General features: G+C 33.5%; 1 protein-coding gene across 1 annotated transcript in view; it reads right to left on the bottom strand.

The window, feature by feature from the left end:
* FAT4 (FAT atypical cadherin 4) overlaps positions 1–17778 on the bottom strand; it is a 184477-nt gene that overhangs the window by 9179 nt on the left and 157520 nt on the right. Inside the window, exons 11-15 of the mRNA XM_024119347.3 lie at positions 13487–13794; positions 7391–7476; positions 5996–6175; positions 2554–2678; positions 652–869 (exon numbers count right to left, since the gene is read on the bottom strand). Coding sequence (XP_023975115.1) covers positions 652–869; positions 2554–2678; positions 5996–6175; positions 7391–7476; positions 13487–13794 — 917 coding nt within the window. The remainder of the gene's footprint in view (positions 1–651; positions 870–2553; positions 2679–5995; positions 6176–7390; positions 7477–13486; positions 13795–17778) is intronic.

Genomic DNA, 17778 nt, shown 5'->3' with positions numbered 1-17778 from the left:
TCACCAGTTTAGCATCTCATTTACAGCTGAGAAAAAAAAATGTGTAAAAGCCTAATGATAAATCAATCATGAAATATAATGTTTCAGAAATATTTATTTAGAAATTATTTGGAGGAGTTAACTGAAATTTTACTTACCATAAATTCCAAAGGTATTTAATTTCACGGATTTACCTGAATAGTGAATTGAATATATGTTCCAGAATAAAGCCAGAAAATTTCAAAAAAATTTTTACTCTAGTCATTCCAATGAATATATACATAACAGTGTTTGGAATAATTCTTGGAAAAACATATTTTTCCATTTCAAAGACATATTATCTTCTTGTTTCACTTTGTTCAAAAGCAGGGTAAAAACAATATAAATTTTTATCTGGCAAAATAGATTGCAACAAGTTCTTTCTTTGCTGGCCTACACAGCAGTGCTCTCTACTCTAAACAAAAGTGTTTAGAAACCAAACCATTCACTTCTTTGTTACTCTGGCCAATGCCTGAGGAATAGTTAAGATAGATGATATTGGAATAGTGCCCAGCCTCAGTCGGAACTCTAATGGGTTGTGAAGAAAAGGATAGAAATTATGGGAGAAGTGATTTAAACCATGACACAGCAGGCGGTCTAATCAAATGAAGTCACCATTAGCTTTTATCTTACCTTCACAGTAGTGTAATTGCTGCTTTCTTGGATATGGATTAAAATGCCATTCTCGCTTCTTGTCCTGAATTTTACTTCCAGACTGTTCACACCAAAAGGTTCCAACATGGCACCTCGGATGCTCTGTCTCAACAAATACTCCCGCTTTTCATTCTGACTCATGTGGTAGTCCAAGCGCCCTTTGCCTTCTAACGATAAGGCCGTGTCAGGAGTCATAGCTGAAAGCCAATGAAGAAAGGGAAACATGAATGCATCCAATAGGCGTTTCTTAAAGAGCTTCTTTGGTGACAAAAATATTGTAAAACAAGAACAATGAAAATATTAAGTTTTTGGAATTAGTGTCCCTGAATCCTCCTCTGAAAAAGTAATTCCCACTTGTGAATTATGGTGTAAGTTGATTTCAAATGCTTAAATCCATTTCAGAACCATGAAATATAAAACATTTTATGATGATTATTCATTTGGAAAATATTCATTAAAATATTTGATACATGCTACATACATTATGAATACCTCGAGAGATAGCCACATGTTAAAAATATACAGTTGAAGAATTTGATTATAAGTTTCACTGTGTTTCTAAAATTAATAAATCCATATATGTTTTTCACAGTTATAATGATTTGTAATCTTTAAAGCCTCTAACATGGAAAATTTGAACAAAGAATTGTACAAACATTCACATTTGTAAGTAACTTTATTAGTAGTAATAATCACATCGAATTTGTCATCATGTATAAACATATGTAATTATAATTTTTCATAATCTGATAAAATGTTCACACTTCTGAAGTATAAAAGTGTGTTATAGCTAATAGAGCTAAAGAAAGGACATTAAGAAAATGAGCTCAAAAGGGCTGCAGCAATGAATGGTACATTTTAAGAAGGTAAACTTTGTAGTATGTGAATTATATCTCAACTAAAAAAAAAAAAACTGCAGGCATTGCTCAAGTGAGTGACATTTTATTTTCCAAATATAGTTGGGTTCCTACCTACTAAATACTCATTACTTTAAAAAATATCATGTGCCAATGTACTTTTCCCATGTTTTGATTTTATCCTAAATAAACACAATTATACTCTGCTACTAAGATCTTTTCGATTATAGTATATACATAATTTAATCATAAATTTCTATTCATTCTCATAATAGAATCAAATGACTACTTAAAAAGTGATCAGATAAGTGCAATGATTTAAGCAGTAACCACTTATCTGAAAATAAAGCAATTTTTATAAAAGAGACTCCATTAGGGTTAGTTAGTAGGATATACAACTTGAAATTAGAGAATGCCATGTTCTAATGATGGCTTGAACATCATTAATGTCTTAATAACAATAAAATTAGGCTTTAGAAACAAATAACCAATCAAAGAATTAAAAAAGTAATATTCGAAGCCAATTCCAATAATTGCAATTTAAAATTTAAGTATCACCTTGGACTATAACAGATTTTATTGCTATTGCATGTTTTGAACTCAGTGTTTAGTGATTTTGTATTATACTTTTCAAACAAATACAACATATTCACCAGAGAAATATCCCCTAAATGCAGATAATATTAAGCCAAAGCCTGAATATAGCCCCTGGCCTTGTAAATTGTCTAGCATTCCTATAGGTAAAACAAAAATAACTAAGTGATATATTTATAAAATGAAATGAAGGAAATGAAGGAAATGAAGGACATATTTAGTAAATAATTCTAAAAGGATTTCACTCTTTCTCAGGTTAAAACACGAATTAAAAAATGTCACTGTGCTTTACCAATTATTGCCCATTTAATATTTTCAATATTTAGAATCAAAACATAATTCTTTTACTTCAATTACATATTTAGGTGCATATATTAATACTCTTAATGGTTATTATAATTTCTGGTGGAAGATGAAACAGCTTGCATACATTTTTCACAATATTTCCCAGTCAGTCCTTCTCTGCAATGACACTGCTGCCACGACCAGTAATCCGTACATGTGCCACCATGTTGGCAGGGATTGTGAGTACAAGCGCCTTCTAGTCTAGAGCATCTAAAATAAACAGAATAAAGATGCATAAAGCACAATATCAGGTGGGGGGAAATTTGTTAAAATTAGATATAAACTTTTATTAACCTGCTTAGTTTTCATGAACTCAAATCTTTGAAACTCGGGTTACAACTATATTTGGAGCATCTAATCTAACAAGGTGTCCCGTAACACATGCCCTGTCTCATTCATAATGGAGAAGATTAAACAAAATAACAACTTACACAATAAAGAAAAGAGGTGATCATTCCTTTTTTAAATGAATTCTTAATTGAGCAAAGCCTCTTGGTCAAATAAACACTTTGGTTCACGTGCTCTCAGGGCCACACGTTTATCTGAATACCCATCTCCTCCACCAGACAACTAACACAACTAATGTTTATTGAACGGCTACTACCTGCCAAGCACGGTTCTAAGCATGGAGATAAAGTGATGAAAAAAATCCATGTGTTCATGGAATATTTCTTTTTCCTTGTGGGGGACACAGACAAAAAACAAAAAAATAGATAATTCTGTAGTATGTTAGAAAGAAGGAAGTTCTATGGGAAAATTAAGGCAGAGAAAGGGGATTGGGAGTTTTGAGGGGATTGCTGGATCTCTAGGTTAGGCGGTGAAGGAAGGATCTGTTTTTGTAAAGTCCTAAACAAAGGGAGAGAGAGCAAGGTATATCTGACAGAAGATCATTCCAGGGAGAGGAAAGAGCCGAGTGAGGAAGTCCTGAAGTGAAAGTGTCCTTTGCATGTTTGAGGAACATCAAGTGGCCAATATCGTCAGAGCAGCGTGAACAAGGAGAAGAGCAGGTAGATAATGGTGAGGAAGTCAAGGGCGTGGAAAGAACTATCTCAGAAATGGCTGGGACTTGGGCTTCCCTGGTGGCACAGTGGTTAAGAATCTGCCTGCCAATGCAGGCGACATGGGTTCGAGCCCCGGTCCGGGAAGATCCCACATGCCACAGAGCACCTAAGCCCATGCACCGCAACTACTGAGCCTGCGCGCTAGAGCCCACAAGCCACAACTACTGAGCCCACGTGCCACAACTGCTGAAGCCCACATGCCTAGAGCCCATGCTCCGCAACAAGAGAAGCCACCGCAATGAGAAGCCCACGTACCCCAACGAAGAGTAGCCCCCGCTCGCCTCAACTAGAGAAAGCCTGTGCACAGCAATGAAGACCCAATGCAGCCAAAAATAAATAAATAAATAGATAGATAGATAGATAGATAAAAAGAAATGGCTGGGACATGACCTAAGGACCTCCACGTTTGCCACCCATTCTGGATGTCTGCTGAACACTCTAATTAAAACCGCTGAATAGTTGTTAAGTTGCAAAAAGGAAAGAATAATGCTGAGAACTGGACTTTTTCTGGACTAAAGAAAACATACCTTTCCCCAGTAACAAACGAGATGTGCTCCATAACCCAATCACATGTATAGAATAATTTTACCCTCCAGTCCAAATTCTGCATAAATTTCCCTCTTTTCCCTATAAAAAACCCCTGCCCATTTTCCTCTGGTGGGACATCACTTTGGTTTCCACTGGAATCTGTGATCCCTGAGTTGCAATTCTAAGACCCCAAATAAACTGCCCTTATGCCTCTTTACGGTTCCTGGTCCATCTGGTTGACAAGAGGGAGGTCAGCCTTATAAGTCAGGGTAAGAACTGACCTCTGTTTTTATTTTATTTATTTTTTCTTTTTAAAAAATTTTTGTTTTATATTGGAGTGTAGTTGATTAACAATGTTATGTTAGTTTCAGGTGTACAGCAAAGTGATTCAGTTATACATATACATGTATCTATTCTTTCTCAAATTCATTTCCTGTTTAGGTTATTACAGAGTACTGAGCAGAGTTCCCTGTGCTACAATAGGTCCTTGTTGCTTATCTATTTTAAATATAGCAGATTGACATGACTTCTGTTTGCTGGTGGATTGAATGTGGTTTGTCAGAAAGAGAGGAGTTAAAGGTGGTCTACCAATTGTGGCTGACCAGTTGGGTAGACTGAGTTATTATTACCTGAGATGGGAAAACCTGGAAGGAGTGGGTTTGGGAGAAGTCAGGAAGGAAGGCCAGCAGTTCAGTTTTAAACTTAAGTTTGAAATACTTGTTAGAAATACACACAGGATATTCCGTATGCTGTTGGATATGAGGGTCTAAAGTTCAGAGGAGAGGTCAAGTTTCAGATAAACATTTCAAAGTCATCAGCTTTAGCGATAGTACTTAAAAGCAAGGACTATAAAAAATGACTTAAAAAATGAATATAGATACAAAAGAGAAGAGGTTAAAGAGATGAGAAGAAGAATCAGAGTAGAAAACCGGGGGCGTACCATGTGCTGGTGGACAAACTAATAACGTTGTTCCCAATGTTGCTGAAGTTCAAATAAGATGAGACTTGACCATTGATTTTAGCAACACGGTGGTTATTGATCACTTGACAGAGGCAGAACAATGTGAAAATGGGACTAACCAAGTTTAAAAAAAAAGGGGGAGGGGGTAGAAATAGCAGCCTACATTGAAATGAGAAAAGAAACACTTTAGAAAGCTGGAGTACCGTTTTAAGAAGGTTTGGGGGGATGGAGTCTATCACATAAAAAGGGGTTGGTCTTTGTGGGAATAAGAACAGTTCATTCAATAGTAGTATACAGGGTAGACTATAGGCTGCACGGGCAGATGTGGGGGAATGAGCTTTGGGGAGTTTTGTTTCGATTGCCCCAATTTTCTGAGCAAGTTAGGAAGCAAATTCATTAGCTGGAAAAAGGATGCAGGAGATGATGTTTGAGGTTTATGGAAAAAAACAGGCATGAAATAGTTACTGAGGAAGTGAAAAGTGACTAAACTAGGGGAATATAAAACATTGCCAGGCAATAATTATGGCTGCACTAGAGGCTAACGATCAGGAATTTGAAGAGACTATGAACTCCTCAAGAGCACAGATCTGCCTCGTCCATTTATTTGAGCCTAGGGCCAGGCCAAGGGAATACATACATTTATATGTAAAACTATTTAATTTCAAATAGTTTTTGTACATATTATTGCTTACACTTATATATTACTATGTACCAGGTTCCCTTCTATGTGATTTACTTACTCAACTCACATATTCTTCACAACTGTGTAAGGTAAAAGGTATATGCATACATATATGCACACATCCATTTGTTTTTTTCCAAACGTCACAGCTATAAGTAAAAAATTGAAATTCAAAACAGCATAATACTTTTGGTGTTTTTAGGGCTTTGGGCACAAGAATTTCATCTTTTGATGCTCAATCATCATACACTTCTGGTGTCCTTCTTTAAAATGGTAAGAAATAAGGTTGCCATACTGATCTAGGATGCCTTGCGCTGCCAGAGCTTGGCTTGGTTCCAGAGGTCTTCCATTGACTGCAAACTCCATTATACACCCGACAAAATCGTGGCTTTCCACGTGTCCTCTCCTCTGAAGGATTGGTTCTAGCGATCTGATACCTCCAACTGTGACTCGATTTGGCTGAACGTCAAGAGTCCTGCATAAGAAAGAAAAGATACGTGTATTAGTACCAATGCAATAGATTTCAGTAGAATGTTTAGCTTAAGAAGAGGTGATTAGGGACTTCACTGGTGGTCCAGTGGTAAAGAATCCACCTTCCAGTGCAGGGGACGTGGCTTCAATCCCTGGTCGGGGAACTAAGATCCCACATGCCGCGGGGCAAGTAAGCCCCGTGCCACAACTACTGAGCCCACGCGTGCCTCAACTACAGAGCCCGCGTGCTACAAACTACAGAGCCCACGTGCTCCGGAGCCTGCTTGCCACAACTAGAGAGAAGCCCGCGCGCCACGGCGAAGAGTCTGCTCGCCACAACGAAAGATCCCGTGTGCCTCAACTAAGACCTAATACAGCCAAAAAAAAAATCAACAAACAAACAAATAAATAAAAGAAGAGGTGACTATAACTTTTTCTGGCATATAGTAAAGCACGGTATATTTGAATGGGAAACGTTACCTATGGATGCATGTCCTCTAAATAGATACCTACAGGATTGTTAGATTTTCAGGGTATGAAAAATAACAAAACTAATGGAAATAATAGGTTCAGTTAGTCACATGAGATGTATATAACAATGTTGAGTCTTAGAGAAGGAGCATACTATCGGAAAGAAAATAAAATGCAGGAGAAGTGACAACTCTAATATTAATGTCAGACTACGTTTTTCCTTCACTACAGAGATGATAAGGAATGCCAATAAGTTGATTAATGCAAATGAATGATGTGCCACTATTTCTTTTTCTCTGTTTGTTACTATTTCTAACAAAATCACTTATGTTTTAGGTGAGGTAATGTTGTATTTCACCTTCAGGTGCTATTGAAAAATATCTGCCAGTCATTGTCACATACAACTTTCAGAAAATACATTTAAAAGAGGTGGGATCCTTATCCTAACCTTCTTGGAGGACCCAGGTCACGTACAACTATTTCATGAAGCTTCTCAAAGACGATAGGCTATGTTCATCTTCCCTTTCTCTAACTTTATCCTCATCTGTACCACTTCATTTTTACACCCTTTTTACACATTTTGTAGACTAATTATTAACTTTTTATTTTACAGTACGAAAATCCCTTTGGAGAAGACAAAATATCTTAAACTTTTATATAATACTGAGCATAATAAAATGATTGTTAAGGTGTAATTTCATTTTGAATATCAAGTAATAATAAAGATCACACTAAAATTTTTACTTACCACTCATCTGAAACTGCCACATTACTGACAGTGCAGTACCCTGGTTCTTGGTTCTCAGAACAAGAGTCCACAGTTAAGGAAGCTGCCTATAAAGCAAAAGAAAGAGATGTTCAGTTTGGATTCTACTGACCCTGATGTCCTTTTCAGCCAACACTACCCAGGACTTGTTTCTATATGGACATGATTTTAAAGTTGAAATACATTTTTGATGTAGTATAATATTATATAATATAATACATGCTCAAATTAGGGCTACATATTTCTTTGATATATCTAAAGCTAAAATTGTGAAATTACTGCATGTAAGAAGTGGGAGGGTACTTTTAAAAATCTCCAGCCCCTTTGTTTTATAGATGAAAGAATAAAAATGTTATTAATGTCTCTTAGGATATCATATATTAGGTCTGGGACAGCTTCCTGGGATTAAAATCTTGAGAAAAATGTTTATCCTACTATCCAACTATTCCAACAAATAAAAAAAACTTAGATTCCTAATTTTCAAAAGTCTATTTCCAATAATATTTCAGTCATATTCACAAAAAGATTTTGGAAGTATAATATAAATACTATTACTGCAAACTATGAAGATCGTTAATACTTGAATTAAAGTTTGAGATAATTTAAACAAATCGATTAGATTCTCTTTTCAGTTATAAGAATCATTGTTTAAAAATGCATAATACAGCATATTTATGTATAATCTGAATGCATTATTATATATTGCTATACAGCAGAAACTCACCAATAATATTTAAACCACAACTAACAGTAATTGTTTTTGTATCCTAAGGGATGCATATTCCCCTGAGACAAAAGCCCTCTGTTTAGTAGGACAGATTAACACTCCATTTGATCAATAAACAAAGTCATCAAGTCAGGGTCACCAGGACCAAGAATATGATGAAGTCAGGGCTCTCTATATTGGGCAATGGCCATTGGGGATGTCTGTGATCCAGTTTAAGACCATGGTTGTTGCATAACCAAGTTACTCTGTGCTCTATAAGGCTGTAATGATGCCCGTCCTTTGTTTCCCAGACTGCAGTGAAATTCTGCAAAACTCTGGATATTTTAATTGGTGAGATTATAAAGTTGATATTCAGAATGTGGTATTTCAGAACATGGCCAGTAATTCATAGGAAGAGGCCTAACCCCAAATCCAGAAACACAGAAGGACTGAGGGTTTCTCCTAATGCAGAAAATCAAAGGTTCTGCCTAAATTTACTTGAATACCACAGGACAAGAATAATCCAACTTTGTCCATTTGTATAGCAGAAAAATAAATACTATGAAAGCATTTGTAAGAACGACTGTCTTGAGGACAGTTGTCTTGGGGCTCCTCAAGAGCCCCACTTACCAGGTTGAAGGAAAAAATTAACGCTATTAAGTCTAATGTGGTTTAGAACTTGGTAGGATCCAGTAATTGTAAAATCCCTTTAGAGTGTGATCAGTCTTTGGGGGATAATTGCACAGTCTCTTCTATTGCCATACCCCCTCCTTCATTTTTCCTGATCTTCTCCAATTTAGTATCAGAGTTTATGGGCGGGCGGGGTGGGGGCTCATGAGATCTCATGGTGCCTGGAAAATTCTTTGAGAAGCTCAGGGGCCACTGCTGGGTAGAACTGCCATCCTATGATTTTCAACCTAGACTGGTCCAGCAATATATATTTTTTGTTTACATATTTGGGTTCCATGTGAAATTTTGAGAAAAGGGCTATTCTGCTAAAAAAAAAAAAAAAAAAAAAAAAATTAAAAACCACTGATCCAAAACACTTTTGAAGCCATCTACACTGGAATGTGAATTAAAGGTTTAGAGTGGTGTCCTGTGACACATCAAGGCATTTTTATGGGTATCATGACATTTGTTTCTAGGCTTTGCTCATGAGAATTGGGCTGCCCAAACCTTTTAGTCACGTCCAATTTTATCATCATCGTGTAGATGTGGATAAAATCTTTTCATCATGGTCAATATGTTCTTTACAAATGTAGCAATTTCTCATTGAAAACTGCCCTCCTGGAGGAACATAATAGATTTCATGGTTCCCCAAAGAAGAGGGAAGGTGTTAACTAGCTGTGTGGCTCCAAGTACATCATTATAGTAACTGCTTTCCTTTAAGGAATAAGGAGCTGGTATTACAGCCTTAAAATTCCCTTTTAGTACCAATAAAAAGACATTTTCACACTTGTTCTGTGAATAAAGTTTCTTCAGTAACAACAACAAAAAAAGAGAATAACTGTCATTTGAGGTTAATTTTAATGAAAGCAAAGCAAATGTAGGAAACACAGCACAGGGAAGTTAAGCAAGTTAACATTACCTTTGACTTAAATGCAAAAGTATCAGGTTTTCTATCTTCTTTCATTATGTATGGAAATGATTGGTTTCCTTAATATCACCTTTTTATTGATATTGCATATGACTTTAAGGGATTGTCCATAAAAATATATATTTAGGATTTGTAAGAGTATATCTTAAATATCTCACATTTCAGAAATAATAAATAGGGCCAATTTATACTCACTGTGCCTCAAATATTAGTGTCTAAACTATTTAAAAATATTTCCATAAGTTAATTATTATAACTGATTATAAACTCCATACAACAAACTCTCATAAGCCATGTATTTTTTTTTGCCACCTTCTCAAAGAAATTATAATAAATACTAACATTTTTAGGGAACATTTACACTTCCAATTCTATATCAAGACGTTCATGTCCTATTTAGTTAACTCTTTCAGTAGTTTTTTTTTTTTCCAGTGATCTATAAAATTGAGGGACATTCCATCTCAAAAGTGGTATTAGGTTTCCATAGTACAACGTATGTTTATGTTGACTATTAATTTAAGCACAATTCCTTTCAATTTACTTCTAAAACAAAATGTTAACACATCTCTATGTATACTATGTAAGCTATCCATCCATTCTAGAGATACTTAAAGTTATTACAAGCTAGAGAGTATCACATGGATATTTATGAATGCTTTAATTAGGGAAAAAACCTTGCATAATGGTATCATATTTTCATGAATGTTAATACTTAATATATTTTTTCTTATTTTCTAAAAGCTTAGTGATACAACTCAAAGGAAAAAATACCTGAGGGAAAGTTTTACTTGAATAATAGCTCATTCAATTTAATCTTCAGAGTTAAATGTACCTTCTTTTACTGTTGAATATTTCTACCACTACCACTGTAAATTGAGATATTTTTATCCTGTCTATGCAATGATTCAAAGCTGAGAAGTTAATGATTTTGCCAGTTTCCGAAAAATCCTTTTGAACCGTAGAAAACAACAGATTCAAAATCCAGTAGGGCCTTATTTTGGATGTTTTCTGAAATAGGGAGAGATTTTTCCTCTGACTGAAGTAATAATGACAAGGGCACTTTTTCCACATTTAATATTATTCAAAACCTCATGACTATGGTGACATATTACAAATGAACTGAAATAACTTCTTTCTCTTTCCCTTTGGGCATATTTCATGGTGCCTCTTTCTCTGTTCTCCCTCTTGCTCCCAAGCCCTTCTTTGATAAAATCAAATGTTCATGAAGTTTAAGGGGACCTTAGAGGTCACCACGTAAAATCCTCTATTCTATATAAGAGCCCACTGACAACATCTTAGCAATATGGTTGCCTTACGTATGCTTGGAGGGTTGCGGTGAGTGGTATCTACCAACCCCTTTAGGTTTCCCTTTCAGTATTAGAAAATCATTATGGCTAGCATAAGCACCAATCTACATATACACACCAGACTCCACGTTTGTCTTAACTTTGTCAGATTCAATATGACTGGGTACATCAATAATCAGGGACACTGGAATTTTCTAAATCCCTATTCTCCTAGAGATGGTCCTCTAAGCACGCTGGTTTCATATTATGTTGGTGTAAAAAATCTCAGGCAGAAATGAGTGTAGTAACCTATTACTAATCTGAAAAATTATTTCCAAGATGTATTTGTTATACCTCTATTAAATTTATTAAGCACCTTTTCATACAAAATGTATGCAATTTTAGATATAATTTATATTACTATTTGTGATAATGCTAAAAATGTGGAGATATTATCTTCACATTTTGATTTTCTATCCAATTAACAAAGCCACCTGAATTACTATCAAATCAGGCCTCCAATGAGGGCCTTTCAATAGATTTTTAAAATAGATTATTTTTAGAATCTAAATGACCTTAATTATAATTATTGTTACTAAATTTTATTTTTGTTTCATTCTCATTTTCAAAATGTTGGGGTAATTTTATAAACACTTTATAAATTAAATGTATTAGAAAAAAGTTATAGTTACAGATATTAACACCAAGTTCATAAGGAAATGGAAGACAATATAGAATTTAAATAATTCATAAATTTGCACTCCTTTTTCTGTTTTCTCACCTCTCATTATATTCAAATAGCATACGTCTAATAATCCAGTAGTGTTCTGAAAGCAACACAATGGATGTGGTGAATGTACCTGATGAAATACCTGAACAGCTAACCTTGATCATGCTGACACAATCATTTGGTCATTTGAGGGTTAATCACTATTCTCTTTTTTTCCATAATTGGAAATAGTTCTGCATTTTAAAGCTGTTTAGATCTTCTTTCATGTAATAAATTAGAGTGGAGGAGAGAAAAGCCATTGTATCTGATGCCAATTCAACATAGATTTATAGTATTCCTGGAAACAAATGGAGAATTTTGTCCTTTGATAAAGACAACTTGTTATTCATATTTTTCAGAAAAAAAAATAATGTTATAAGGTAGCTTCTGTCTTATAGCTTTATGAAGTTGGTAATTATAGAGGGCACAACATTTTTGCTTTTAAAATTAATTATGGATCACAGAAAAAGCTAGCAAAAACATGGTAAAAACATTTTCAATATCGTTTCTGCAAGTTGCTTACGTGTAGTACCACGATAAAAAGTACTCCCGAAGTTTAGTGGCAAAAATACTTCTCTCATATGATTCATTTCATCTGTCTCAGAACTATATAAATACCATATTTTTCATATTTTTCTAGCTTGTCATAGAGCCAAGAGGTAAAATTATAATCATTTAGATCCCAGTTTCTTCATTTAAAAAAATTTTCAGAGTATTTATTCTGTTCTTTTGGCTAATTTTTCTTTTAATAGTTGGTTTAATACTTTAACCATTCTATTCCATTTTTAGGGTGAAATAAAAATTTTAAAGAGCAGTTATGGTTTTAAAAGGTCTGCGTTAAAATCCAAAAATATTTAAAAATAGTTTTTGTTACAAATTACTTTTTCCAAAATCTTTGATAGTTGTTGAAGTTGGGGGGAACTATGGAGAGAGAGTTGGAATAAATAAATGAATAAATAAATAAATCCTTCCATTCTATTATTCTGTGTCAAATGTTTTCAAACATTAACGTGGAAAGATATGACACATTTCCCTTTATAAAGAAAAATACTTGTTTAATGAACACAAGTGCTAAATATGTACCCTGCTTGTTATGAGAGCCATATAATGAAATGGAATATAATATGGAAATCTTGGATATTACTGAGTCATAATTCTGAGAATACTTTAATAGTCAAAAACCAATACTTCATCCTAACACAATTTCATGTCATAGACCTCACAGATGACAGTATACTGAAGTGCTAGTATAATAAAGATTATTACCTACTATATGGAAATCTGTGTTAAGTATCATCTTTTACCAGTAATTTATTTGTAGAAAAGTTTTCCCTGTTTGTTTTTAAGTCGTTTCTTCAATTTGGGCAAGGATACTTAGAAAAGCAAAGGAGCCATTTTAAGTACAGTTCTGACACGACCTTAAAAATGTGTTCAATATAAGAAATGTATAAAATGGAATGTTTATGCACTAGGATATTTTCTTTCCTTTGTTCCCTTTTTGTTTTTGAGATGAGTTGTTTTTGAGTCAAACAACGCTGTCATGAGCAAACGAAGAACGTTACCCATTTGGTGCTGTAGTTCATAACAAAATTGGACAAATAATGAATACATAAAATTGAACTCAATTTGCACCACAATTCATGCTTTAACTTTTCAAGTTTCCAGCCTGATTGACTGGATATTCAATAAAACAAGTTTTAATGTGGAATGAATATCTTACCATTCCTGCCCTCCGGGCAATCACAGTATGAAAATGTCCATCTGACACCTTCTTCATGGTGGTGAGTTTATAGGTACCACTGCCTAAGTTATAAGAGAACCTTAGTCTTTCTTCAGCAATTTCAAGGGCCAAAAACTCAGCCCGGTCCCCTGTCTGGTTGTCATAGTTGTAAAGCAATAAAGCATGACTTTTAATAGTTGCAAATTTGACATAAATATAGTTGTTATTGGGGTCCAAGCTTGGAAATTCCATGTATGATAACTCCTCAAATCCATAACTGTTCAGCTCGCAGTGTTTTCCAAAGACACCTGTAAATGAGAAAATTGACAAACTGACACATCACATTCAAGTAAAGTTTTATTAAATGACTTTGATTAAAATATTTTTAAGTTACAATAATGTCACGTTTTTAACAACTTTCTATTACTCTCCAAAGAACACTGTCTAAATTTATTTGAAATAGAAAAAAAATGATGATCTCTAAAGCACATAAGAAATGATAAACTGGTGTAATTATTTTTCTTTGGCCAATATGGAAACATGTCTAACTATGCCTCATTTTAAAAAATTAGAATTAGTAGAATGGAGTAGGTCTGAAGAGGTTTCTTTTCTGGAAAACTTTCAAAGTGAGTTTGTCAATCTTTTTAAAGTTTAATATACTGTAATTTTCAACCAAGTTATTTCCTTCATAATAAACAATTCCTGAAAACAATTTTAATTCAATTAAGAACGGTACATTTTGTTTTGACCTAAAAAAATCAGTCCCTGTGCTTGTGGTATTTTCAAGTCACCAAATTAAGGAAAGGAATACACTGCCTTTAGTGAAGAAAATAACTGTCTTAAGTTTTTATCTCTTTCTTGTTTTATACCCTCTTTGGGTATGATTTACAGCAGCTACTTTGAAATTGCTTTCTGTTTTTCTGAAATCTAGCATTCCCACTTGTTTGTGATGGTTCTTTTTCAAACTTGAAAAGTGAGTTTTACTGATGTTACAATTCTATGCCAAAATTCTTTTCCCACAAATATTAGTAGCCTGTAGCAAATGTTCAGAAAATTAACCCATGCCAACACATCATAATTCTTATTAACTTGCAAAGGTTTCATTCCTTCATTTTGGCTGTACATCTCATGTAAATGCATTAAATTTAGATGCAGGGAATTGTTCTGCTAGAAGAAACCAATGTCATCATTTTACAGAATACTTAAAACTTGTCCAATGTCATAGAACCATGGGAGACAGAGCCAAAATTTGAGGCCAGATCTACTGATTGTCTAGTTGTTTGGACTACACCACATTTTATATCTAAATGTTCTTTAAATTAAAATGGCCTAGAATTTCCTTGTGTCATTTATCTTTCCTTTTTCTGTAAAGGCTTAGATAATATTCATTATAAATGAGTAGGAAATCTATACGATTTATTTTTAATCATTAACTAAAGTTAACAAAAAGATAAAGAAATTATAGGAATTATATGTATTATATATCATATATATTATATATGGCATATGTTTATATATCATAAATATATCTATCATATAGTATTTATATTTTATATAAAACATATATAATAAATTTTCAAGTTTATATTAAACATATATTTTATTATATATTATTTATATCTGCAGAAAGAGTGATCAAAGTTAAATAGAAAGGAAAAATAAAGCATACAAATGAAACACATTATTAGAGAGAAATTTTTACTGTGTGTTCCGTCAGGTCTCTTATGATTAAATTTTAATAAATCTATGAAAATATATTTAAAATTTGAATATAAATATATGTAGAAAGTATATGTTCTACATTTTATTTAAATTGACACTGTACTTTCAAAAATGATAATATTTTTATAGAATATATTATCTTTCTAAGGGTTTTTGTTATTGTTTCTATAGAAATGTAAAATTTTGTCTTTGAAATAATTTTAATGAGGATTTCAAAACTGCCTTCCAAATAGAATGCCATGAAATAAATCTACATAAAGGTAAAAATAAATTATTTAAATTACTTTAATAAGAAATATTTTGTGTGTGTATATGAAGTTATACATATATATAAAGTTACAGCTATATAGGTTCTTCTTTATAAAGTCTTAAGCACTTTATCTTTTTTATAAAACATAAGCTAAAAAAAATCTAAAAATTAAAAAAAAAATTAGTCCAAAACAGCAAATCTTTCACTGATGAGAAGGGAAACGGTGTGAAAGTTTTTCCAATTTCAAAATTATAGTTAAGATGTTCTGTTATAGGATGCATGTGTAACTACCTCCAGCTATTTGCCTGAGGCATTCCATCTGCCATTTTTTTGTATGTTTCACCCACATTCAATCTGTAAAGGACAATACTTTTTCCTTTTAATTCTATCTCTCTTTCCTCAAATCTATATTGTTTCAAGGTTTTTTGTTCTGTTTTGCTTTCTTTTTAAGGCTCTGTTCCCAACTAACAATGTCTAAGTTTAAATCATGTCTTTTTGCCTTTGCCACTGGAAAGAATAGGGGGGTAAATGAGCTCCGCCGGCTACATGTGATCTGTCTCTAATTTACGTTATTGTGCTAGTCCCCTACCCCTGAGGATCTCTGGTATGGTGAGGGGAAGGTTTATTTGGACACCAAAACACTTCCACCCAACAGGGAATCACTGTTGTATCAGCTACAATGCTGCAACAATTTGCTCTTATTTGTTATCAACTATCTATCTTAAATCCTCATATGTACAAATGGAATGCAAAAGAATCTCTAAAAATGTAAAAACTTTTGGTTCAGTCACTTGAAAATAATTTTTCCACTCCAATCCCCTTATCTTTCCTTCCAAAACACAAGTTAAAATCATGAAACTTGATTTTGGTTATCGGTCGAAAGCAGCACCCTTTATTTAAAATGGATAACCAAGGACCTATGGTATAGCACAGGGAACTCTGCTCAATATTATGTAACAACCTAAATGGGAAAGGAATTTGAAAAAAGAGTAGATACATGTATACGTATAACTGAATCACTTTGCTGTACACCTGAAACTAACACCACATTGTTAATCAACTATACTCCAATATAAAATAAAAAGTTAAAAAAAACCAGAGATAATTGAAAGAAAGACATTTTAGGAGATCTAACATTGTGGTTATTTCGACCTTGATCTACCTTTTACTGCTTCGAGGGTGTTGTTGGTGAGAATCTGAAGAAGTTTTAAAAAAGAGAGGTACTGTGAATATCATCCTGGACTGAAAATAAAATTGTGTTTTAGTCAATATATCATATTGGGGTTGTTTTGCTTTGTTTTCACTGTTTGACTGTAGACAAAGCCCTCAATTTCTGGGCCTCAGAACCATTGCTAAAATAAAAGGCTCACAATTAGATGTTTTTATATTCTGTTTTTCTTTATCATTCTTTTGATATTGTGCTTTAGAAAAACAAAACTAGATAGTCATAGAATTACTTGAAAATGAATTAATGTTACATTTACTGGTTACTAGAAACCTGAAATTCTTTTTAAGTTCTATTCTCTACTATACATTGAGATTCACTTTTCAGGTCCATGTAGCACTGTAATAAACATATTCAAGGAAGGACTAGAAAAAAATCCTTCTCCTCTCTTGCTTATGGAGAAAGACAGAGTCTCTAACTACTGCAGGGCCTCTGGAGAAGAATACTATATTGTGGAGTAAAGCAGCTTTTAAATAAATGGAATAATCACCAACCTATGAAACAAAGCAAGTTAAAATAAAAGCTTCCTGCAAAGCTGTTCCCATAGTTCTTGGCTGTCCCAGTTGGGTAACATTTGGGTGAGACCTGGAAGGAATCTTTTAATTCATTCCACTATGATGAATAAATATGCATGCATATGAAAAAATTCTTTGAACAATTTTCTTCCTTAACAGAACACATCATTCTGAATTTTGATTAGTTACACAACACTATCTACAAAGCCTACATGAAAACTGCATGTCAAGTTACCAAATCGTTCTAACTGAAGTGGTTGAATTAATGCAAAAAACAAAAGTAAAGAAGCAAAAGCAAAACAAAACAAAAACGTTTTGACTAGTCTTAAAGATTTTAGTAGAAAGTGATGTCAAATAGTTCTTAAAGGATTTTTCATTTGATAGGTTCTAGGCTAAAAAGAAGGCATACGCAAGTTTTTGAGAGGAAATGTCCTGAGGAGACAACATCAAATTTAATTATCTTTGGTTGATTACTTTCTAGTAATGATCAAAACAATATATTAAATGGAATTTCCATAGTTAACTTAGAAAATATTAAACCTTTGAGATTTTATTTTGCTAAAACCTCCTGTATAAAACG

The sequence above is a fragment of the Physeter macrocephalus genome, chromosome 7 (assembly GCF_002837175.3).
Source record: "Physeter macrocephalus isolate SW-GA chromosome 7, ASM283717v5, whole genome shotgun sequence".
NCBI lineage: Eukaryota > Metazoa > Chordata > Mammalia > Artiodactyla > Physeteridae > Physeter > Physeter macrocephalus.
The sequence above is the reverse complement of the archived record's forward strand: the minus strand, read 5'-3'. Positions and strand labels throughout refer to the sequence as shown.